The sequence below is a fragment of the Perna viridis genome, chromosome 9, assembly GCF_037379345.1.
Source record: "Perna viridis isolate PV_CMFRI_1.1 ecotype Kerala chromosome 9, ASM3737934v1, whole genome shotgun sequence".
NCBI classification, from domain to species: Eukaryota; Metazoa; Mollusca; class Bivalvia; order Mytilida; family Mytilidae; genus Perna; species Perna viridis.
In genome coordinates, this window is record NC_142453.1 from 21,355,060 (window position 1) to 21,381,866 (window position 26,807).

The window sequence follows — 26,807 nt, forward strand, 5'->3', positions numbered from 1 at the left end:
CGCAACTTCTCTGAAACTCTTGAACTGCATTTTACGAAACTTAGTATTTAGCAAGAACATCAAATGTAGTTGTGCATATTACCAGACAATTTTGTAATGCCCTTTGAACTTAGAAATTTGCCAATAATCCTCATAATTACCTTGTCAGTTTAAATTCTCAGCAGCCTCTCAACAGAATTTTATGAAGCTGTTCTGTGGACGTGATGGAATCTGCAAGTAGATACAGTTTGTCCAGTAAATTTTTGAAAGTAATATTAAAAAAAACCAAACAAAGAAAAAGGTCAAAAAGCCAATAACTCCAACACGGCCTGGTGAGAGAGACATATGTTTTTGCTGACAAAAACATACTTTAATATTTTTCTGTATTTCTTAGGAAATTTATCTAACAATTGTAACAATTATTTGTTTATCTTGACAAGATGTGAATTAAAAAACAATCTGCAATAACTAACTATATAAAAAATAGCATAAATTCAGAATCTTTAATGCAGTTATAGATTAAAATTCTGTTTTTTTCTGCATGAAATACTCTGGTTCAGAGAAGAATTAACTTTAAAATCAACATATTCATTTTTTTTTAATTTGTCAAATTTTGGGAAGGAGGGTTTGTAAGATTAAGATTTAAACAATTTTTGGTCCAATAGATGTTGTCAAGCTGCCTAATAGTGTAGTTCTGTTTTATTTGAAGCAAGGGACCAAAAAGAAGTATTTTCTAAAACTTTGTACAGTACCTGAACCGATCCATGCAACAAAAATTGCGATCGGTCATTGATAACCGATAAATTTCCGTTCATTCATTGATCCTTCAAACCAATCCATTTAAGGTTCAGCTAAAGTCAATATCTAGGACATTCTTTTATGAAATGAGTAATGCAGTGCAAGGTAGCAATAATTTGTGACAAATTGCTGGAGTTGAATGAAAACTTTAATATTTTATGTTTATTGGTGACGGTATTTAGCTGGTATAATATATCTCAATTCATCTAAATTTAAAGAACTGGCAATTTTTTCAAAAATTAATGCTAGTTTGCACTGCATTATACATTTAGGAACAGAGCTATATACATGTAAATTTCAGACTTCAAATCTTGTTTTTGACAGCTGTAGATTTATTCTAAAGTTAATAATGCTGTTTACATTTTTGCTTTTAATGTTATAATATAGAAATTATAAAACACTTGTTCCTAAGTTTGATTTATGCTTGTGTGTTATATACATATAAAGATACATTTAGCAATTGTTCAGTGCTTAATTTGATGTGTTATTAAAACTATGAATGAAAAAAATTCATTAAGGAATGACCTAGATATTGACTTTGGCAGAACCTTAACCAGTGATCGCATCACATGACCTCAGATTGGTCAATGTATTTTATGCTTTTCGTTGTTTTCCTTGTCAATTTTATACATATTTATATTTATGCAATATATTTTAACGTCAATTTATACTTTTATTTCACATTTATTTTATTTTAAACAGATCATCCATCATTTTACATAACAAAACTGCGCTCAGATCAGTCACCAGTCTGACATTGATTATCATTTTTTTACTCGACTTTTATGTATGGCATGCAGCACCAACAAAAATTATTGCTTGCCATACCTGCTACTTTAAAGTTATTAGACTTTATTATTGTGGTTGCAGATCTAGAATATGACATTTATAAAGAAATTTGACTCAAATTAATATGTCGCAGCCCCTTTGTAATAGTTATACTGAAATAATTAGCATTTCAGTCATTAATTTAGACTCTAATGGAAATCAAAAGTGCTTGCACTCATACATGTTACAAGAATAGGACATTTATACAGAATTTTTACTCAAACTAATGTGTTGCAGCCTCCACATGATAGTTATATTGAAAGATTTTGCATTTTAGTCATTGATTTTAGACCCTCATTGAAATAAAAGTGCTCTTACTTTCACATTTTGCAAGAATATGACATTTTTGACAAATTTTGACTCAAATTAATATGTCATAGCCACCACATGATAATGATATTGACAAATTTAGCATTTCAGTAATTAATTTTACACTCTCATGGAAATCAAAACTGCTCACACTCATACATTTTGCAAGAATATGACATTTTTGAAGAATTTTTACTCAAATTAATATGTCACAACAAATATATGATAGTTATATTGAAAAATCTAGCATTTCAGTCATTGATTTAAGACCCTCATGGAAATAAAAAAGTGCGTGCACTCAAACATTTTGCAAGAATATAACATTTATAAAGAATTTTGACTCAAACTAATGTGTAGCAGCCACAACATGATAGTTATATTGAAAATTTAGCATTTTAGTCATTAATTTTAGGTCCTCATTGAAATAAAAAGTGCAAAAAAGGGGCCACTTTGATTCTGGTCAAAATTTTGATTGAAATCAAAATTCAGAGCTGCATCAGTTACATAAAGTGAATTGGGGCAATCATTGACTTTATCAATGTTGTTTTCCCTTAATTTATATTTATTCTTGAAAAACGGTGGACTATCCAGTTTTTGCACAATTTTAAATTCTGTCAGACCCTGTCAGGATTGATCAGGATTTCTGTTCTATCTGCTGTCGTAGAACAGATATCCTGACAGATTCTGACAGAATTTAAGAGAGGTTAAAAGTGATCGCAACTGTACATGTAGACTTTAACAGCGTAGGGAATAGGGGTCAGAAACAAGCATTTTCATGCTGCTGGGACATCAGCTTGACTAAAAGTGTATCGATCTTCATGAACTTATTCAAGGTGCCATAACACAAAAAGAAGGCTTGGATTGATTTTGGGTTTGTTGAACCCATAGTTACAGTTGAATGATTTTTACAGAAGTTATTGCCCTTGGACTTAGAAGATTTCATTGATTTTAAGTTTTCTACACTTTTGTTTTTACATGGGGGTTATTGGAATGCTGTTCTTTTATTATTTACTGTGTTAATAGACAAATCTTTCATGTGTTGGGACATCATCTGTGTCTCCCAGACACAAATATATTTCTACAATAATCCTACTTAGAGCTTCAAATGTGTAGGCCCAACATTTGTGTCTATATGATGTGTAGTGGTATCACTTTGTTACAATATTACTGCAGCCATTTTAAGTTCTTTACCCCCCAAAAATTTGTTCATGACTTCTATTAAATTATTGAATTAAATAATTTGGGTAGTATTTTTCTGATGGATATTATCTTATCTTAATATTGAAGTGTATGCTAACTAAGTACACTTGGTAAAAGTGAAAAGATCTATGAAATTGAAACACAAGGTGTCATACAATACAAATGAGTCTCAGATTTTGTTGTTGGGGGGGAGGGGGGGGAGAATCAAATATTTCCTTTATATCTCGACACTAAATTGACTAAAGAAGATATAACTGAGGGAAGAATGAGGTTGATGTAGGGGTTGTTTCAAAGGGAGAAAAAATGTAATTATACCACAGGATGCCATACCCTTGAATGAAAGCTGGATGTATTTTGGAGTTATGGGTCACAATAGCGTTATTTCTTTTCTGGTCAATTCAAGTTCTTATTCTGTGACAAATGTCTGATCACAATTGAAAGTTCAAGCTGTAACAAGCTTGAATGATATGTTTTTTCTTGTACAAACTATAATGGTTTAATCTCTGTTCATTTCAAGTTGCTCTCTTTGAAGCATTGTATTAAACGATCGCACAAAATTTGTAGTTGTATAGTGGAATCTGGATGTCAATGTCCTAAGAAACTTAAATGTCTGTTCAATAACTGGATTATGAGTGTATCAATCTTGATGAAATTATACCACAAGGTGCCATACCACAAAACGAATCCTGGGTTTGATTTTGTGGTTTATGACTTGAATCGTTTAAGAATTAGGGGTCAAAAAGGGACCAAAAACAAGTATTTTCATAATGTCTGGACATTACTTTTAGTACATGTGAATGGATATCTCTGATATTGTACCACAATGTGTCATACCACAGAAGAAAAACTTGGTTTGATTTTTGAAGTTTAAGAATAAGGGGTAAAAAAAAGGGGCCTTGAACAGGCATTTTCCTGATATCTGGACAATGAATTGGCTATAAGTCATTGGATCTCTTTGACATTGTATCACAAGTTGTCATACCACTAAAAGAAGGCTTAGGTTAATTTTGGGGGTTATGACATGAACTGTTTGGAAATGAGGGGCCAAATTAAGGGGTCAGAAACGAGCAGTTTCTTGATGTTTGGACAATAGCTTGAGTAAATGTGAATGGATTTCTTTTAGAATTAACTAAATGTGTCAATCCACAAAAATGAATTTGGATTTAATTTGGGGGTTACTTTAACTGGTTAAGAATGAAGGGCCCAAATAGTCTGAAACAAACATTATCCTCATGGCTTGACAATAATTAGATATCTCATTGACATTATTCAGCAAATTGTCTTACAATAAGAGGAAGAAAAGGATTGAATTTTGGGTATGTGATTTGTACTAATTAGGAATTAGGTGTCAAAAGGGGCCACATCATTTCTTATCTTATTCATATCTAATCTCAATCTTAATTCCGAGCTGTTTCAATTCAGCTTGAATGATGTGTCCGTACTTGTTGGAATTAAAACATGTGTATCAGTAGTATGTTTTAATTATATTACCGGTATACTATTTGTCCATGAGATAAAGTAAAACTATTTGATTGGAGTTATACAACACACAAGTTGGTTGTTTTATTTTTCGGTATTACTCAGTGTACTTGCAGATAAACCGTTAATTGATTTTAAATATGTCATTTGAGGTCAACTCAGGTAAGCATACTGTAACATGTTAAAATGGGTTCATTAAAATAAATATTGAGAAATTACACCAATAACATGAATATAATTATTGTATTCTATGTAGTGAGAAGATTAAATAATGATTTTTCTTTTTCTACAATCAGCTGAGTAACTGAGCAAACTTTAACAAAATAGAGTTTTAACGAAATTACCGAACACAACCTGATCCATAATCAAGTCGTGTCCAACACAAATCTGACAAAACATATTTTTCACCACTGGAACAGCTTGTACATATACACATATTTATATTAATGATTAATAGTTTATTTTTTTTTAATTACATTTACTATTCTCTTTTTATACTAGTTATATTGTCATATCTGGAATCTTGGGAAGGGGAAGTATAGCATTAGCCCACCTCTTACGAAATTAATAATTGTTCAGGGTGTTACATGTATATATTTTATGTCAAAACATGAGGAATGCTAAGAAAGGAAATGTAAAGTTTAATTATTCTTTGATTTGTTCAGTTATCAATATTGGGTCAAATTAAGGAAATGTTTAAATAAAATTTTTAAGTTTTTTTTTACAGTTTCATTCTCTGTCAGAATATTATTTTGTGTCAACTGTATAATCACAATTCAAGCCCTAAACAATATTATTTTATGAATGTTTTGTCCGTATTTGCCCCAACTGTTCATGGTTTGACCACTGTGTTTGAATCAAGCTGTGCTCTTTAAAGCATTTATTTTTTTATTTAATGCTGATAAACTAATTAATGTTTTATTCAGGCAATTAAAAGACTGGGAGGAGATGAACTCTATGACGAATCAATAAAGTTAAAGACCAAATGTATTGATCAATCAAATCAAGAATTAATGCTGGATATCAAACAAGCAAATGCTGAAATAAATGTTTTAAAACAACAAGTGCAAGAGTTTGAAGAGAGTCACAAATCTGTATTGACACTAACACAACAAGTTAATGAAATGATGGTATATCATCAGTTATTTAAAAAGGGACAAAAAGGAAAACTGGAGGAGTCTGATTCAGATAATGATGCAGGTATATCATTAAACCCCACTTGTATTGTACCTGCCTTGTCCATCAATTCATTCTTTAGTCTCTATCCATCTTTTGGCATATCACCATGTCCTGTATATAACCTCTAATTTGATTTTGGCAAAGTTAAGTAAGAGGATTTTGAATCGTAATCTACCATAGATGGGCATCAAAGAAGATTCTGACATTGTTACAGGGTACTCTATTTGTACAGTAGGGGCACAGGTACAGTCACCTTGTCTATTTGTACAGTAGGGGCACAGGTACAGTCACCTTGTCTATTTGGTTGATCATCATCTTTCCATTTAATCACAATCTTGTTTATTTATTTACCTACATTTATTCACTCGATTAGAATGATTTCAAATATGGTATACCGCATTAACATCTTGATCTTTATTTTTGTTTTACTTTTGCTTGCCCCCCAACTTCATTATTTCTAAAACTAAGATTGTTTTAGTTATAGACATTGTAGATCATAAAAAAATAACATTTTACTCTGCTTATTAGGCAAAAGTGTGTTGTGAAAGCTTGTGGTATATAGCTTGATAAAATAATATGATTCATCGTAAGAGTTGAGTGTTTTAGGGTCATAGACAAATTTGTAACCCAGGGAATTTTTTAAGGAAATTTTCCTGGACAAAGATTATGAAAAACACTGACTTTTGTCATCCATTGAATCAGGATGGCATATTAATAGTATTGATAGATGTTAACTATAAGGATGGATCATCATGCTGCAAATACAATTTTTTTCAGAGACAATTCAGAGGCAAATAAAGATACCATTAGCAATAGAAAAATAGAGAAATAATTGAAATTAATCTTAGCATTTAAGTGTAAATACTTTTATTTGGAAGGGGTTTACATGCATCAACCTTGGAATCAAGTTATGAAAAGGTGTGTTCATACTTAGGGTTTGATCCCTTTGGTTGTAACAAAATTCTCAGATCCCAGTGGAGATATTGATTTCAAAGGTGTATGAATATGGCACAAAGATATGAACTCTGTTGTAATAACATAAAAAATGTTAAAAAAAAATAGTAAACAATATAAAAATATTAGGAAAGATTTTTTTTAGTGGCCTTAGTTCATTGAAATAAGGTCTTATTGTTGCCACATTTATACATTTTTTAGCAAATAAAATGCTGAGTATTGTAAATTTTGTTATTTTTTAGCCATGCAAAAATGTTGTCATATTATGTTCACATATGAAACTTTTTCTATGATGCTTACATTAATTAAATATAAAGTTAAGTCCTAATGTTTGTTTTTAGATCCAATTAAATAAGTTCTCATTGAATACTTTCAACACTAGGTCATTAATTTTCAGTTGTATTCCAGGCCAATAAGAGCCTTACTGCCCTTTCTCCTTTAGTATGTGAATTTATATAGATTTGTATCCTGCCTGTACAAGTTGGGACAATGTGTGTGCAACTCCATTGTTTGGTTACCTCTATTTTTCAATACCTTAATTACCATATGTCATATCTTTTACAGATGTATCAAGTTCAAAGAAGTGTAAAAAGCCTGATCCTGTTCCTTGGAATATTCGAAGTATGAAATCACTTCCTACCTTCCTGCAGGTCTAATAGCTGCTCAACTCTGTCCGTTTATTTGACCATCATGCTCAGTGGAAGCAACATTGTGTTATCTGTTGCTCAAAAGTTATCTGACCAATATCATTCAAACTTTGCACAGTGTTTATATACCTATAGAGGATGAGCTTCATTTGTTATAGACAATTTGATTAATGTTTTTGTACATTTCTTTCATGTTAAACATAGCCATTTGTAGCAGTACATGTATATGCAATAGTTAGTATATTAATTGAGGAAATTTAGTTTTTTAACTTTCCTACTGTTTATATGCATATTGAAGATACTTACATGCTGACAAATTTATGATGGTGACACAGGTCTGGAAGTGTATAGGTCTTGTTTATGAAATACAAAATTGTATGTAATTCATTTTGTTTGCTGAGGTATTGTCATCACCTTGTGACTGGTGTCTGTTGTCATCAACTTTTTTGGAATTCATCTCTTTTTTTAATGATATTATATAAAATAGATTTGGTATTATATGTAGATGTAATATTTTCATACAACTACAAGCTTTACTTAGTATTTTTGCAATAACTTGGATATAAGCTACTGTAAAAGTACTCATTTTCACCATGTACTAAACTTCGCTATTTTCATGGTAAACAGAAAACTGCAAAAAACAGTACACATGAAATTGATTTTTAACACTATACATGGCTAATCATTTTTTAAACCGCGAAAATTGATACTCGCCAATATGTTCACTTGACAGAATCCGCATAATTTAGTAACTGTGAAAATTAATACGCTTATAGTAATCAATCGATACATTTTGTAGGTGCACACAATACGGTACCATTTAGTTTTGGCAAATTATGTTGGAGTTATGGAATGAAGATGTTGTGAAAGCAATTACTCTGGATACTATGATTTCTAAATATTAACCATTACTTCTTCATTTGAATTTTGTACTCTTTTCTTTCTGACAGCAATTATCTGCCCTAGTTAATCTGCCACGGGAGGGTGATGGGGTATGACAAGGCATAGCTATCTAGTTTATATTTGTAATGTATTGACCAATGGTAACATATAGATTCTCCTTCAGTCCAAAGTAGATTACATGATTCTCCAGGTGAAATAGTTAAAATCTGAAATTTAACTATCAAGAGTGGCAAAATCCTTTAATTACTCGCTCATGCAGTGTGAATGAAGCCTATGGATGGGAGGATGGATGTATAAACTTGTTTATCCACATTTCTATCATAATAATATGAATGTCATACTATGGTAAAAAAAAGCCACGTTTCACGCATGTACCTAAAAACGCATGTGAAACAGGTGTTTCATATGTGTAATATGCATGTTTCTTGCCACACATGGCAGCCATGCATGGCATACATGTGAAACACGTGCCAGAAAATACGTGTTATACATGTGTTTGTAAAATGCATGTGACAAATGCTAAATTTATATGTGTTTTGCATGTTTTTTGAAAACGCATGCTCCACATGTTTTTCACACATATATCACATACGTGGCATGAAGCATAAATTTTGTTACTGTTATCAGTGACTCCATAAACTCTACTCTAAATTAAGCTGAACAATCATTTATCACTTTTAAAGTGCCTGCCCATTGGTTTCGATTCAAAAAAGAAAGATCGGGTATATTTCGTTTACATTTACATTTTCAGAACTTATTGAAACAAAATTAAAAGATTGGAAAGAAGAGAACAGGGATTTTGTGATCACAAGAGCTGCAAAATCTATACTGACATGTGTCCAGAACAACAGATGTGTGACAATAACTGGTAGTTCTGGTATGGGTAAAACAGCAATTTTACGACATGTGGTGCTAAAAATGGCAGAGAACGGATATGATATCATTCCTATCAAAGACCCATGTGATATAGAAAAATACTATAATCCAAGTAGCAAGACTGTTTTCATGGTGGATGATTTTTGTGGTACATATTCTGCTAACAAGTTAGAAGTTGACAAATGGAAAACATTTATAGATCACAGTAGTAAATATCTGAATAAGAATGTAAAAACGATTGTGGCATGTCGTCTTCAAGTTTTTCAAGATGATTTGTTTAAATCTTTATCTTTATTTACATCCTGTGTGTGTAATTTATTGTCTGAAGACTTCAAATATTTAAATACAGAGTTACAGTCTATTGCTGATCTGTATCTAAAATCTGAGGCTTCAAAGATTACAGATCATATGCATATGTTTAATTGTTTTCCTTTATTATGTCAATTGTTTAAGAGTAATCCGTCTTCTGATGTCAAAAAATTCTTTCAAGATCCATTTTCAGTCTATGAAACAGAAATTGACAGCATGTATAGTGCAGGCCATTACAGTAAATATTGTGCTTTAGCTCTTTGTGTCATCTTCAACAACTTTTTAGAAGAAGAAATACTTACAGGTGGTATAGACAAAGAAACACGTGCAATTTTCAAGAATCTGTTTGAGGCATGTAAACTAAACAGAGGTACATCCAGAACTGAAATACGGAGTGAAATAGAAACTCTATTGAACTCGTATCTGAGAAAAGAAGATAAAGTCTATATGGCAGTGCATAATAAAATGTTTGATTTCCTTTCATATTACTTCAGTAAAAAGATGTTGGTTTGTTTGATACAAAATGGGAGTAGTAAGTTTGTTAGGGAAAGGTTTGTGTTTGTTGATACAACAGAGAGTAATGAATTTTTGATTAAAATAACACCTTCCAACCAGGATATATACTTTAAAAGAATGATCACTGATTGGATGAAAGGTGATGTAGGTGATGTATTTCTTAACATTAATATGAAATATCCAAAATTTAGAGATCAGTTTCTTGCTTTTGTTAATAACTTAGATGTGATTACTCAACGTAAATTAGCACACACTAGTGATAGACTACATACCCGTACTGTCCTCTGTCTTGTTTGTTTCAGTAATTATATAGAATGGACACAATGGTGTATTTATCATGAGTTAGATATCAACAAATGTGGAGAGGATGGAATATCACCTCTATATATAGCTAGTTACCACGGACATAGAGAGATAGTGAATACATTGTTAGACAAGAAGGCTGACATAAATCAATGTACAACTGATATTGGAGCATCACCTTTGTATGCAGCTTGTCAAGGAGGTCAAACAGAGATAGTGAAGATATTACTAGAAAAAAAGGCTGACATAAATCAATGTACAACTGATATTGGAGAATCACCACTGTTTGTAGCTTGTCAAAAAGGTCAAACAGAGATAGTGAAGATATTACTAGACAAAAAGGCTAACCTAAATCAATGTACAACTGATATTGGAGAATCACCACTGTTTATAGCTTGTGCAAAAGGTCAAACAGAGATAGTTAAGATATTACTAGACAAAAAGGCTGACATAAATCAATGTATTACTAATAATGGAGCGTCACCATTGTTAGTAGCTTGTGCAAATGGTCAAACAGAGATAGTGAAGATATTATTAGACAAAAACGCTGACATCAATCAATGTACAACTGATATTGGAGCATCACCATTGTTTGTAGCTTGTCAAAATGGTCAAACGGAGATAGTGGAGATATTACTAGACAAAAAGGCTAACCTAAATCAATGTACAACTGATATTGGAAAATCACCACTGTTTGTAGCTTGTGCAAAAGGTCAAACAGAGATAGTTAAGATATTACTAGACAAAAAGGCTGACATAAATCAATGTATTACTAATTATGGAGCGTCACCATTGTTAGTAGCTTGTGCAAGTGGTCAAACAGAGATAGTGAAGATATTATTAGACAAAAAGGCTGACATAAATCAATGTACAACTGATATTGGAGCATCACCTCTGTTTGCAGCTTGTTTTCAAGGTCAAACAGAGATAGTGAAGATATTACTAGACAAAAAGGCTGACATAAATCAATGTACAACTGATACTGGGGCATCACCATTTTTTGTAGCTTGTCAAAATGGTCAAACGGAGATAGTGAAGATATTACTAGACAAAAAGGCTGACATAAATCAATGTAAAACTGATACGGGAGCATCACCTCTGTATGTAGCTTGTCAAGGTCAAACAGAGATAGTGAAGATATTACTAGACAAGAAGGCTGACATCAATCAATGTACAACTAATATTGGAGCATCACCTCTGTTTACAGCTTCTTTTCTGGGTCAAACAGAGATAGTGAAGATATTACTAGACAAAAAGGCTGACATAAATCAATGTACAACTGATATTGGAGCATCACCTCTGTTTGTAGCTTGTCACGAAGGTCAAACAGAGATAGTGAAGATATTACTAGACAAGAAGGCTGACATAAATCAATGTACAACTGATACTGGTGCATCACCATTGTTTGTAGCTTGTGCAAAAGGTCAAACAGAGATAGTGAAGATATTACTAGACAAAAAGGCTGACATAAATCAATGTACAACTGATACTGGGGCATCACCATTGTTTGTAGCTTGTCAAAATGGTCAAACGGAGATAGTGAAGATATTACTAGACAAAAAGGCTGACATAAATCAATGTAAAACTGATACGGGAGCATCACCTCTGTATGTAGCTTGTCAAGGTCAAACAGAGATAGTGAAGATATTACTAGACAAGAAGGCTGACATAAATCAATGTACAACTAATATTGGAGCATCACCTCTGTTTGCAGCTTCTTTTCTGGGTCAAACAGAGATAGTGAAGATATTACTAGACAAAAAGGCTGACATAAATCAATGTACAACTGATATTGGAGCATCACCATTGTTTGAAGCTTGTCACGAAGGTCAAACAGAGATAGTGAAGATATTACTAGACAAGAAGGCTGACATAAATCAATGTACAACTAATATTGGAGCATCACCTTTGTATGCAGCTTGTCAAGGAGGTCAAACAGAGATAGTGAAGATATTACTAGACAAAAAGGCTGACATAAATCAATGTACAACTGATATTGGAGCATCACCTCTGTTTGTAGCTTGTCAAAAAGGTCAAACAGAGATTGTGAAGATATTACTAGACAAAAAGGTTGACATAAATCATTGTACAACTGATATTGGGGCATCACCATTGTTTGTAGCTTGTCAAAATGGTCAAACGGAGATAGTGAAGATATTACTAGACAAAAAGGCTGACATAAATCAATGTACAACTAATATTGGAGCATCACCTTTGTATGCAGCTTGTCAAGGAGGTCAAACAGAGATAGTGAAGATATTACTAGACAAAAAGGCTGACATAAATCAATGTACAACTGATATTGGAGCATCACCTCTGCATGTAGCTTGTTTTCAAGGTCAAACAGAGATAGTGAAGATATTACTAGACAAAAAGGCTGACATAAATCAATGTACAACTAATATTGGAGCATCACCTCTGTTTGCAGCTTGTCAAGAAGGTCAAACAGAGATAGTGAAGATATTACTAGACAAGAAGGCTGACATAAATCAATGTACAACTGATATTGGAGCATCACCTCTGTTTGTAGCTTGTCAAGAAGGTCAAACAGAGATAGTGAAGATATTACTAGACAAAAAGGCTGACATAAATCAATGTACAACTGATATTGGAGCATCACCTCTGTATGTAGCTTGTCAAAATGGTCAAACAGAGATAGTGAAGATATTACTAGACAAAAAGGCTGACATAAATCAATGTACAACTGATACTGGAGCATCACCATTGTTTGTAGCTTCTCAAGAAGGTCAAACAGAGATAGTGAAGATATTACGAGACAAAAAGGCTGACATAAATCAATGTACAACTGATACTTGAGCATCACCTCTGTATGTAGCTTGTCAAGAAGGTCAAACAGAGATAGTGAAGATATTACTAGACAAAAAGGCTGACATAAATCAATGTACAACTAATATTGGAGCATCACCTCTGTCTGTAGCTTGTGCAAAAGGTCAAACAGAGATAGTGAAGATATTACTAGACAAAAAGGCTGACATAAATCAATGTACAACTGATACTGGATCATCACCATTGTTTGTAGCTTCTCAAGAAGGTCAAACAGAGATAGTGAAGATATTACTAGACAAAAAGGCTGACATAAATCAATGTACAACTGATACTTGAGCATCACCCCTGTATGTAGCTTGTCAAGAAGGTCAAACAGAGATAGTGAAGATATTACTAGACAAAAAGGCTGACATAAATCAATGTACAACTGATATTGGAGCATCACCACTGTTTGTAGCTTGTGCAAAAGGTCAAACAGAGATAGTGAAGATATTACTAGACAAAAAGGCTGACATAAATCAATGTACAACTGATATTGGAGCATCACCTCTGTTTGCAGTTTGTTTTCTGGGTCAAACAGAGATAGTGAAGATATTACTAGACAAAAAGGCTGACATAAATCAATGTACAACTAATATTGGAGCATCACCTCTGTTTGCAGTTTGTTTTCTGGGTCAAACAGAGATAGTGAAGATATTACTAGACAAAAAGGCTGACATAAATCAATGTACAACTAATATTGGAGAATCACCTCTGTTTGTAGTTTGTCAAGAAGGTCAAACAGAGATAGTGAAGATATTACTAGACAAAAAGGCTGACATAAATCAATGTACAACTGATATTGGAGCATCACCTCTGTTTGTAGCTTGTCAAGAAGGTCAAACAGAGATAGTTAAGATATTACTAGACAAAAATGCTGACATAAATCAATGTACAACTAATACTGGTGCATCACCACTTTTTGTAGCTTGTGAAAATAGTAAGAAATAGTTAAGATATTACTAGACAAAAAGGCTGACATAAATCAATGTACAACTGATATTGGAGCATCACCTCTGTTTGTAGCTTGTCAAGAAGGTCAAACAGAGATAGTGGAGATATTTCTAGACAAAAAGGCTGACATAAATCATTGTACAACTGATACTTGAGCATCACCTCTGTTTGTAGCTTCTCAAGAAGGTCAAACAGAGATAGTGAAGATATTACTAGACAAAAAGGCTGACATAAATCAATGTACAACTGATATTGGAGCATCACCTTTGTATGCAGCTTGTTTTCAAGGTCAAAAAGAGATAGTGAAGATATTACTAGACAAAAAGGCTGACATAAATCCATGTACAACTAATATTGGAGAAACGCCCCTTCATGTATCATGTCGTAATGGTAAAATATTAATTGTACAAATGTTGCATGTTTTTTAATCGATTGACATTTACACGTTATAGTTCCCAATCTATTCTGTTGAAAATGTTTTTGTATATATTATTGTTTATTGTAAACTGTTATATTTTTCTTTTTTCACTTTAACATTTTCTTATGTAGTATGGAGTGAGTAAATGGTGTAATTAGTTAAATATATTTATGATTTTCATCAAGAATTTAAATGTATGAATGCTTTTTTGATATTTGATTTTATCTTCACCTTGAGCCCAGACTGGAACTTGTATGTATTGTTATTCATATATTGTTGGTTATATATATATCGTTTAGTTTGTTAACTTTGTTTTTATATTAATTAGAAACTTCATTGTCACATTATGGACATAATGGACACTGAGTCGAGATTAACACTCTGAAAAATGTACGCTATTGATGAACAACGAGTCATGTAATGTAGGCCGCAATAGAAAACAAATATTTGATTGTCATCCTGTTTTGTTCCAGTTTTAGCGTGGGTGGGTAAATTTTGTGTTTCAATTTTACTGAAAATACTGTAATTTCAAAATTCACTTAAATTAGCCCCCCCCCCCCCCAAAAAAAAAAAAAAAAAAAAAAAAAGTAAAATAAAATAAAAAAAAATGAGATAAAATAATATAAAATAAAAAATATTTTGGGGAGGTGAAAAAAAAATTGGTTGGGATGGCATGAGAATCTAGGATATATATATATATATATATATATATATATATCTATATATATATATATATATATATATATATACACCTTACTGGTAATGAAAAAAATCAGGAAAGTTGTTAAGAACAGCGGGCACAAGAGTGTAATTCGCCGGGAAATAACCAAATGTTTCTATAATTTTGAAGTGATTTTTTTTTTTAATTTTAACATTGTAGAGAATATATAAAGTGTATGTCTTAGTCTTTAGTCTGATTATTTATGTCTTCTATACAAGAGATAAACAATTTGTTTTTGTTTAGTTCGTTTTTGTGACGAATTTCATTGAAAATTTTGTCAAAATATTTTGAAATATTTAATCACTCATATTCTAAAGCATGCTTTGATTTTGTAGATATGAATATGAATAAAATGTTGTAATAAGTTTCATGTTCAGTTTCTTTGCTATGATACAGGAAATGTTTCTAAATTTCCATTTTGCTTGATAAAGGCCTTATGAATTATTAATGTATTTTAAATGTAAAATCTATTTGAACATTAGAAATCAAGAAATCACAGGTATAACAATATTCATAGATTACATGTTAAGAAAGGGCAAGGCAAGAAAAGATGAGACGGTATGGAATCCTGATAGGGACGTAAATAGAACAAATATGTATCATTCTGTTAGCAATATCTTGTTCAGCTCAGGGCTAGGTTAGCTATCACTGCGTCTGTCATCGACAGCACCTGCAAACTTTACTACAAACATCTTCTCTGAAACAACTTAGTTAGCACGAATGTTTTGTAGGGTATCCCTAAAAAACGAATTTCACGCTATTCCGAGCAATTTCCTTCAGTCCCAAAATATCCCCTTTTTGTAAGGTTGAGTTCACCTGAAAATTTGTATACCTCAGATATTATTGGGGACATATGAAGTTAACCTTACGTCTCTGGCTTTGGAGAGCTGCAAATGTTCCCATTGGGTCGAATGTAAAGACACCTTGGTAGAGTTATTGCCCTTGGAAGGCGAAAAACTATTTTTTTTTAATTTTAGCCAATCTCTTGAAAACTAAAATAGATAGCAAAAAACATTCAAATTATTATTGTCCTTGAAATAGCAGAAAACATAAAAAGAGTGGTTCAGGTTCTTGGAAGCTTTTGTTTTGTTTGTTTGTTGTGATTGTTTTTTGTTTGTTTTGCTTGTTTGTTTGTTTGTTTTTTGTTTTTTGTTTTTGTGTTGTTTTTGTGTGCGTTTTTTAAAGCTCACATGGCCAAAGGCCAAGTGAGTTTATGCTATCACTTGGCGTCCGTCATCGTCGTCGTCGTGGACAAATTTTCGAAAATCTACTTGACCGACAGGATGTAAACTTGGCATGGTTGTTCCTTAGAGTATTGTGCACAAAAATGACCATTGAGATTTTTGATCCCTGAAAAAAAAAACATGGCCACCGTAACTAGTAAAATAGAACATAGGGATCTGAAGGCAGTTTTTTGGCTAATAATTAAAAGAAAAACGTTTCCTTTCGCTTTTCCTTTTTAGCAAAATTTGGGCAAATGGGTCCTTGTTCACCATCACAAGATGGACCTATGAGGAAATTTTCAAAACGATTCGTCAACTGATGTAGGAGTTATGGCCCCTGAAACAGCTTTATTTATTTTGGCATTTTTCGTATGTGCATCTTCGAAAACCTGCTCTTAAACCATTGCACAGAATTCATTGAAAGTTGGCATATTTGTTCCTTAGGGTAACCCACACATAATCAACGTTGCGATTTTTGATCTGTGAGAATACATTGTTACTAAAAATAGAACAAAGGGGTCAAAGTGCATTTTGTTTGCAAATAACTCAAAAACCGTTGCCTTAGGCAACATTCTGGCGGGATGATATTGTTCACCATCTTGAAACGACTTACGCCGAAATTTTCAAAAAGATTTGTCAACTGATGTATAAATTACGGTCCCGTAAACAGCTTTTTGCGTTTTCTTATTTACAACTTTAAACAAAATTAAATAAAAGTTTGCATATCATACTTAAAACGATCGTTTGGATTTTTATCCAAGAATAGATATGGCTGCCTATACTTAAAATGAAGCACTGGGGTCGAAAGAAATAATTCAAAAACAAATGGGTCAACCAGCTGAGCGATCTAGTGTTGTTTTGTTTTGTTTTTGTTTTTGTTTTTGTTTTTGTTTTGTTTTTGTTGTTTTTTTTAGCTCACCATGCAAAGTCATGTGAGCTATTGCCATCACTTGGCGTCCATCATCGTTGTTAACAATTTTTCAAAACTCTTTTCCTCTGACACTACTTGTCTAATATGAACCATACTTTGTAGAAATGTTCCTATGGGTATACTGCATAGAACTGATGTGGAGATTTTTGATCCGTCAAAAACATAACTGTCGTTCAAAACAAAACATGACTGTCGTTAAAAAAAACAAATATGTCAGACAGCACTTTTTGCATATATCTTCAAAACTGTTCGGTTGAGCAAAATTCTGACAAAACAAAATTTTAAACATAATAAGATCTCTCTGTGGTTAAAATTTCATTAAAATCTGTTGAGCCATGTTAGAGTTATTGCCCTTTGCCGACCTGTTTTTTTTAGGTCTCACTAACCACTTCTAACGTTTCCATTACTTTACATGTTAAAAAAGTAATTTTCAAAGTCTCACTGTGAATTCCCAGGACAAATGACATCTTCAAGCTGCATACCGTTGCGAAGCTTGGAAAATAAGGCTTCCAAAATCATTATGCTAATGGTACGATCATAGTAGAAATTCTTCACAAAATTTACTTGAATAAATAATACTGAAAATCCACATTTTTACCTGTTCTGCTAACTGACAGCATGGAGGCAAATTACTCACACATGTAAACAATATTCATACACTTTTGTAGTTAATTACATATATGATCTTAAAGTACACATTCTCAGCTTTATTTTGACTACTTTTAATCATAATACACACAAATAATGCACTTACAATGCATATGTCTAGGTTCAGTGTGTTTTTGGTACTACATAGGGGGGTGGCCATTTGACCCGGAAGTGGTTAGTGAGACCTTAAAAACATTTTATGAGTTTTTATGTTTTTTCTTTTTTTACATTTTATGAAAGCTTGTGGTATTGTGAGTCTAATAAGACCAAAACTATCAAAATCAGACATAGGACTACAAAGAAATGGTTATTTTTATATCATGCCCCTCAGTGATATTTTCCCTAAATTACTAAAAAATTACAATTTTAACTAACTTGTCACACCAAATTGATACCTATGATAATTCAAGAAGTTGTAATAGTAAATATCATTTATCATTATGAAAAAAGAACAGATTTCAACAATTTATATCATACCTATTTCATTACTGTGTGATTCTTAGTCTGTGCTGTGTGACTATTTGAGTACTTTGAATATCCCAAGCAGTGACGTTGTGTATTTCATGGATGACGTCAAGTTATGAGTCACTGTTACTGATAAAAATCTTGTTGTTATGTTGTTTTTTAAAATACCTTGCACAATGCACCTCTTAAAATATAGCCAGATTACCAATATCACTATACTGATTTTATGGGAAAATGGAAATAATGACCAGGAAAGGCAATTTTCCTCAAATTATGCATTTCTCTGAAATATGCCATAATTTAATTTATGGTCTCACTAACCACTTCTAACGTTTCCATTACTTTACATGTTAAAAAAGTAATTTTCAAAGTCTCACTGTGAATTCCCAGGACAAATGACATCTTCAAGCTGCATACCGTTGCGAAGCTTGGAAAATAAGGCTTCCAAAATCATTATGCTAATGGTACGATCATAGTAGAAATTCTTCACAAAATTTACTTGAATAAATAATACTGAAAATCCACATTTTTACCTGTTCTGCTAACTGACAGCATGGAGGCAAATTACTCACACATGTAAACAATATTCATACACTTTTGTAGTTAATTACATATATGATCTTAAAGTACACATTCTCAGCTTTATTTTGACTACTTTTAATCATAATACACACAAATAATGCACTTACAATGCATATGTCTAGGTTCAGTGTGTTTTTGGTACTACATAGGGGGGTGGCCATTTGACCCGGAAGTGGTTAGTGAGACCTTACTATTTCAAATTCGATTTCTTTCCTTCTCTGACACTTCTTGACCAATTGGTACAAAATTTCGTATAATGTACCTTGAGGTATCCTGCAAAGAACTGACGTTGGGATTTTTGATCCATCAAAAACATGGCTGCCCTTACGAAACATAGAACATAGGGGTCAGGCAGTATTTTTTTTATTTGCGTATTATATCTCCAAAACCGTTAGGTTTAGCTAAATTCTTTCAATTGCTGAAATTATCCTAATTATAAGGCCTACAACAGCCTCCATGGGATCAAGTTTGTCAGACGACTCTTTGTTAGAGTTATTGCCCTTGAAATGTGAAAAATGACTTTTTTCAGGCTTCTGACAGTCTGTTGTTTTGTTTTGTTTTGTTTTGTTTTTTTTATATGTTCATTTGCTTTATGTTGGTTTTTGTGGGGGAGGGGTCCGCTACATGTTTTGTCCATATAAATTCCCCCAACATAGTTTGAAGTTTGTATAAAAATCACCCCGTTTGTCTGTCTGTCTATATTCCTACTCCTAAACCACACAAAGAATATTAATGACACTTTATATGAATGTTGTGGATCATATGTGCATGGAAGAATATACTAGTAGTTACTGTCAGGAAACACCAAAATGAATTATCCAACTTCATGGTTTTACATGGCAAAACCTCCAAAATCATTCAAGGAATTTTTAATGACACTTTATATGAATGCTGAGGATTATGTGTAGATGTGCTTGAAGGAATATATTTACTGTCAGTGAACACCAAAATAAGTTATCATATTTTATAGTTTTACATATTGAAACCTCATAAGTATAACGCCTGTTGGGGAATTCCAGTGGGAAATTATCCAACTTAAGGGTTTTATATGTTAAAACCTAAAGCGCAACTCCTACAAAACCACATAAGTAATTTTGATGAAACTTTGAAGGAATGTTTGCCATCATAAACATTTCACTACATTTGAAGAGGAGGGTATTCACTTCGTGATCTTGCTCTCAGTAATTGTTCTTTGTATGTCACTCTCAGGGCTCTCTACTAATCTATAAGCGTAACTCAAATAATGATCCAAATATAACATAGCACTTTTAATGAGCATTATGTACTGCTATGTTTGTATTTACTAAATACTCATTTACAAACACAGTACTGTCAGTGCCAAGTTTGAAGATAAATTTATCAATAAGCCAAAGTATCGGACAAATACAAAACAAATATCATAATAAAATGCCTTTTCATATTTTATCGTCTCGTATTCACAGAACGTTTTCTTCTAGTGGGGACGGTCGAGTGTATGCACTATTATGCCAAAGTAGGTCAAAACGGAACTTTTATTAGGATTTGCTAAACTTGGGAATAAAAAGATTATTTTGTCTAAGCAGAATACTTGTACATAGACTTTTTTGACATTGAATGACCAACAATTGAGGCGACGCAACGCTTTGCCGTCTCGTGATTTTTTTTCTGAATAATGCTGGATTTTATTTGGGCATTAATCGTAAATGGATGCCCACGCCACGGGTAATTGTCTAAGGAGCCATATCACCTAGTCAGCTCCAATGTCATTCACAGAGTCTAAACATTGAGGGAGTTGCAAACATTTACGATCGTATAGTGGTATGTTGCTGACGTTGTTGTCTGAAGACGCTTCGTTTTCATGCAATAACTTTATTATTAGTTGGTTTTTCATAAAATAAAAAAAAGGAAAAAAACTATATATATTTGTAGTGGATTCCTAACCACATTAGGGAGTTTGATATTGAATTAGAGGCCTTACCGTTTTAGAATAAGCACAAGCATTTTATAGAATTTAACTATTTAACTCTAGATGCTTATAATGTTACTTCAAAATATTCTATATCATTGAGGTCGTACTAACTTTGATTTTGGATGTTTATAGTTAAGCCATTTACAAGTGAGGAGTCAAAAACGGGCATTGTTCTAAAAATAGACGGTAAGTTGAAGGAAAAAGTAAAAACAAACAAGCTCTGCTTGCAAATGCTAAGTTAAAAAGTATTGGTAGGAAGTGGGATAAAAGGAAATAAAATTAATCAGCATTTAATTTTATAACAAGAACAATAAAAATATACATGTAATTCAAAGATTTAACAATAAAACTGTGAAGATAAGTTTATTCAAATATTTATTTTTCAGACTAAAATGATGCCGTTAAACTTTCGAATTTTATTTAAATTACCATACAAAATAGAGTAAAGAATTCGATTTATGATAAAGTTTCGAAAAGTAAAACCATCTTTATATTTATGGAAGAATTTAGTTAACGTCTTGACTAATTTATAATAACGAAAACCTTGACTTAACCAATTATCGTTAATACAACGATTTCGTTCGTTCAAGTCTAAAACTTCACTACAAAGAGGGGAACCAGTATCAGACTAACAAACGTTCATGTACCGGAAGCAGTGAGAATGAACAAATATAAGCTAAACTTAAGACCTTTAAGGAAAATGTTGAAATTATCAGTCAGAAAATGAAAGTGCAATAATATAGATTTTAAACAATGACTACCTTGACTAATACAGTGTCCTTTGCAATGTGAATATGAGATGGTATTGCAGTATATTGTGTCGACGTTATAAGCAGACTGAGTAAAGTAGCATTTGAAACCATGAAATCTTACTACCTCAGCAAAATAAAGAAAATGTTTTGGCATGGAAAATGGTTAATATTTACCTGAATCGTCAAAATGATTTTCTATCAACCAATATATTTTTAAAGTTTTAATCACTAATATTGTTATAAATATCTGAGCAAAGACAGTACTAATTGACCTTGTAGTTTTCGAGTAAAAATGCGAGTATTTCCCAATCAACTGAGAGTGCGCATTACCATAAAACGGTTGAGTTTGCTGTAGGGTGTAGTCGATCGTTGTAACATGTTGCATGTCGGTAAACATACGACGTACAATGTTTAAAGTCAGATTTAGGATAAAGAACGGAGTTTATATTAACAACACCTGATATTATCCAACATGACAGATACAAATCTATCAAAACATATTCCCTGAGTGATTAGATACAATTAAATAAAAGCAAGAATGGATTAAATTAATTAATTAAATGAAATGCAAAACTATATTTTAAGTTTTTGTCATCAATACCGCTATGTCTCATTCCATTTTATACATACACAAGAGAATAATAGTTGTCAAACTAGCATTTTATCAACATATATACATGTTTATTGCACTAGTTGACGTAAACTATGCATGGTCAAGATGATTAATGTAACTGTATTGGTTGAGTTGGATACACTTCACTAGAATGCACAAGTTTATCTAACACACTGCGAGAATTTACTTTTGTTTTGCATTCAAGTTGTTCAGAATAGAACCAAAATTTACTGTTGTCTTTATGCATGTCATTCAAATTTTTATGGTATTGTTTTCTTCTACGTTGTAAATATATATATATATATAAAAACCAATAATAATGCGCTAAACTAAAATTCACAGGAAGATCATTATCAATGGTAAAACAAAATCAACTAATATAAGTTCATAGAAATCTTCAATTTAATTTAGAGTATGGACCGGTTGTATCAACTAAGGTTAGGGTCAGGTGCTCTTAAGAAACCCAAAAATAATTTCTGTAAATATTGGTTCTAACAACGGAGCAAAAAAAGCAATATGACTGTAGAAATAGTTTTAGTCGTTGCACATGAAATCGTTGGATAAATTGACGACAGTTCCGTTTGACCAATGGCATTTATTTTTATGAATGATTACGTTCATCATAACCTCTACTTTAAAACGAGACGGATAAAGTGATCCTCATTCCCGCTCGTTCGTTTGTCTGTTCGTTAGTGTTAGTTCGCACCTTTTCCGTTACAGACTTTTGTTTGTGTATCTATTATTCACAGCCACTGTACAGGTATGCCAAATATAAATGGAATATAGTTGACATAAATTTATGTTTCACTACTTTGTTAATATTTTGACGGAGCCCTTCAGTTGCTTTGCTAGTCATTTAAGGAGGTTGTTTTAGGCTATCGTTTGTTCATTTTTGTCACAAATGAGCTAAAGCATTGCAAACTTGTCCAACAATATGGATCCGCAATTTTTTATGTCGCTAGAGAGAGGAGAGGATGTATTCTTAATGGATATCTATTCATGTTTTTATTTTCTAGTTCTAATAACATTTTTTTTATTGATATATTGATTACTTTATGTTCGGTTTGGACAGGATTCGTTGTTATTTACCATCAGCAGGAATATTTTATCTTACATTGCTAATCTATCACAAGGTGTGGTTACAATGTATACCGTAGAACAATTTATTGAGATGATATGCATAAACTTACGCTCAGGTACTAGTTTTAATAATATCTTAATATTTTTTCGACTATTTTTTTACCTTGAGGTAAAACGTTTCGTGCAACACCAACATAACCCTTTTCTTTCTCTTGTAATTTGTTCAACTGTGAACCAGGACAAAATGGGCTCCAGAATGTTGACATTTTTTATATTTTTGTTTGTAATTACAGGAAACCCTGTTTAATACGAACCACTCTTTTGGTCACAGAATCGGTTAGATATGGACAGGTGTTGGGTTTGCCGAGGTGCATAATACATTTCACCTGACATCAAGGGACCCTAAAAGTGTCTGGTATATACAGTTTTGTTTTATATTGCAGGTTCAATGAAAATTCAGGTTACTTAGTAATTTAGCTGAGTACATGGACAAAATGCTGTCCAGAAATTGAACTTATTCTTAACTTATTGTATATAAAATGATTAAATGGACAAACTAAGCTGATTTCATGTTTGGTTTTATCCAATGACAAATTTGCGATAAAATTATTGAACCTTAATAACTTGCATATCATTAAATCACACCGACTCCTTTAAGTTCTGTTCGAGTGCTTTTTGTTATTTCTTGATACATCTAACATCCTAGATAAAATCAGGGATCACCGCAAGCTATATGTTTGATACCAAGAATATAAGTTTAAACTTCAACAGAAATTGAGGTTTTTCTTCTTTGGTCGTGTATACATAGAATACATTTTGTATTAGATATGTGGTTCCACGTTCATCAGACCTTGAGACAAGCATTACATCACTCTTTTTTTTATTGAAATTTCAATTTAAAGAGAACTTCCAGTTTTCCAAAAAACAAACCTTCCCTAATCCAGTTCATATTTCCTAGAATAATAGACCTTGCCGTCACATTTATCTAATCAATCTTATACATATGTGTTACACCAACTCTAGATTTATCAAAATTACTAAAGAAGAGTTCTTTTTGCGCCCGACTGAATCCCGGACATAACGCACACAAATCCATCAATAATAGTCAGTTTGAAATAATTTAGAAGTAATTGCGTTTGCGACAAGACTTAGTTTAGAATAAGTTATACTAGTATATTCCGGAACGTACGTATTTGGATTATGTTTTGGGTAACCCGGTTTTGTATAAAATTTGTCAGTTTTCGGCTGTATTTTGAAAGACCATAACGTCTTTCGGTCATTTTTTGTCTGAGGTCTGTGATTATATTTGCAAATTTCTGAGAGTCAGTATAGACTACCAATGGATTAATCAAGTATTTGTTAAATCTGCATCCAATAAGTATCAGGGCTATTCACATTAGAAAACGACAATTTTGGAAATTGTTTTAGGTCAAAGAATGATGTGATGACTGAATGACTTTGATTTGCGCCTTTCCATTCGTCAAAAGTATTATTTTTGGATTAACAAATTATAGTTCAGTGAAAACGTGGATAAATATGAAAAGAAAAGATAATGTCACGACAAACTTTCTACCAATTCACTTTCATTTATCCCGATGGGTTATCTTCTTTCTAAATAAAGGAAACAAACAAACAAAGTCAATAATCTGGGATAATTATTACGCGCGTTTAAAAAAATGGGATGTGAGCGTTCTCATTCCTAAGCATTGCATACTTTATCATGAGATTTATCAAAGAATGGGAAATATAAGTTATATTTCAAAAGCGTACAAATATTTCTCCTCTAGCGTATTGTGTTTTGGCGTTGTTGGGTAAGTGGAAAAGTTTTGAAATAGTTCATAATGCAATTTGTAAATTTACAGTAACTGACATGTGAATTTCATATTATTAATTTTTATTCTTGCAACTCTTACAATTACATATGTCAAGATCTCTGCATCATTTGGTTTGCTCAGAATGCTGTCAATAGAATCTTTGAAAAATGAGGTTTCAACAGAGTTACTACTTTTCATTCCGTAATGTAAACTTTTCTTTCATTTGTGGCAACATCCCTTCAGCACTGGCGTATGTGCTCATACGTTGTGCCAGAGTTTGTCGTACCTACTCAGACTGTTTTGTATCGCGCTAGACTACTTACAAATAGGCTTCTGGAGCAGGGTCATGTTGCTACAAGACTGAAATTATCACTTCAGAATTGTCATGGTCATCATCATGAATTCATGGAACGTTACGGTGTATCCATCTGCACCATGAAAACCGATTTGTTCAATGTCTCATAGGTTTCCTTTCCTTTAGTCTATCATGGACTTGACTTTTTATGCGCAATTCGGCTTTTATGTAAAGAAAGGTAGAAGGCGCTTACTGTATCGATGCACCTGTTGCATGCCCCCAGTTTTTCATGTAGTCCGAGTTGCTCATTTACTTTTTTTATTTTATATGTATTATTCTGGTTGTTTTATGTTCCTTGTTGTGTGTGTCTATTTTCTATGTCTGGTCTTTGTCCCTGGATTAAACTCTTCATTTGCGATAGAATCTTGGTTGATTATTTTCTCATAAAGTAAAAGTGTTTTTTTACAAGCTTGTTTGCTTAACTGAACATACTTTATTGCCTTTTAACTCACTGTGTGGGTAATTTCTCATTTTTTTTACAATGTATTTTGAATAACCTTTGACAATGCTTTTTTGTTCAGTATATTTATTTTTTTTTCACGTAACAGTAGTCCGTTCTGTGTTCAGACTTGTATTTTTGAGAAAATCATATATTCATCAAATTTGAACCAAATCAAACCAAATTAACAACGATAATTCCTGCGAATTGCAAATTTCAGGTACATTCTATAAAATTTTTATCTCAAAAGTGCAACAACGGAATGAAAAATTTGAACGTGTTATGTGATCTGTATCTGTTCCTGAATAATAAAATAATATTAAAGAGAAAACATAAAGAAAACTACATAAAAGTCTCAAAGAGGGCACCATCTGGACTGAAGCCACGACAAGCCGATTACGAAGCTAATAAACCTGACTGTCATGCATCTGCGAATAAAGTATTTAACGACAATTTAAGGAATATAGAAACTACAAAAAAGGAGAAAAAGACATGTTTGTCAATTAAAGCTTGTTTTTGCCTACCAAAACGTATGTTCGCACCGTTCCAATGTTCAAAAACGTATAAATCCGCCAAACTTAAGTGGATCATAAATTCTTGTTATATGCACAACCACATATGTCCCAACAACCAACAAATGTTCTTGAAATTTGGTGCAGCAGTTCAAATGAGTTACGCATACAAACGTGTGATGGACAGACAGATAGACGGACAGGTAAAAACATGATGTTACCCCTCTAAAGTGGGTCGCGGTGACA

The 26,807-nt window shown here is 32.5% G+C and overlaps 1 protein-coding gene and 1 pseudogene across 1 annotated transcript in view; one reads left to right on the plus strand and one right to left on the minus strand.

Moving 5' to 3' along the window:
• Positions 1–15,567, plus strand: part of LOC148607302 (uncharacterized) — a 30,211-nt gene extending 14,644 nt beyond the window's left edge. The window contains 4 exon segments of the mRNA XM_088543473.1: positions 5,520–5,793; positions 7,291–7,347; positions 9,028–14,046; positions 14,049–15,567. Of these exon segments, the coding sequence (XP_088399599.1) occupies positions 5,520–5,793; positions 7,291–7,347; positions 9,028–14,046; positions 14,049–14,488 (5,790 nt within the window). The 3' untranslated portion in view covers positions 14,489–15,567.
• An 8,631-nt stretch (positions 15,568–24,198) lies between these two features.
• LOC148607303 (uncharacterized) lies at positions 24,199–26,081 on the minus strand (annotated as a pseudogene).
• Between the last annotated feature and the right edge of the window lie 726 nt (positions 26,082–26,807).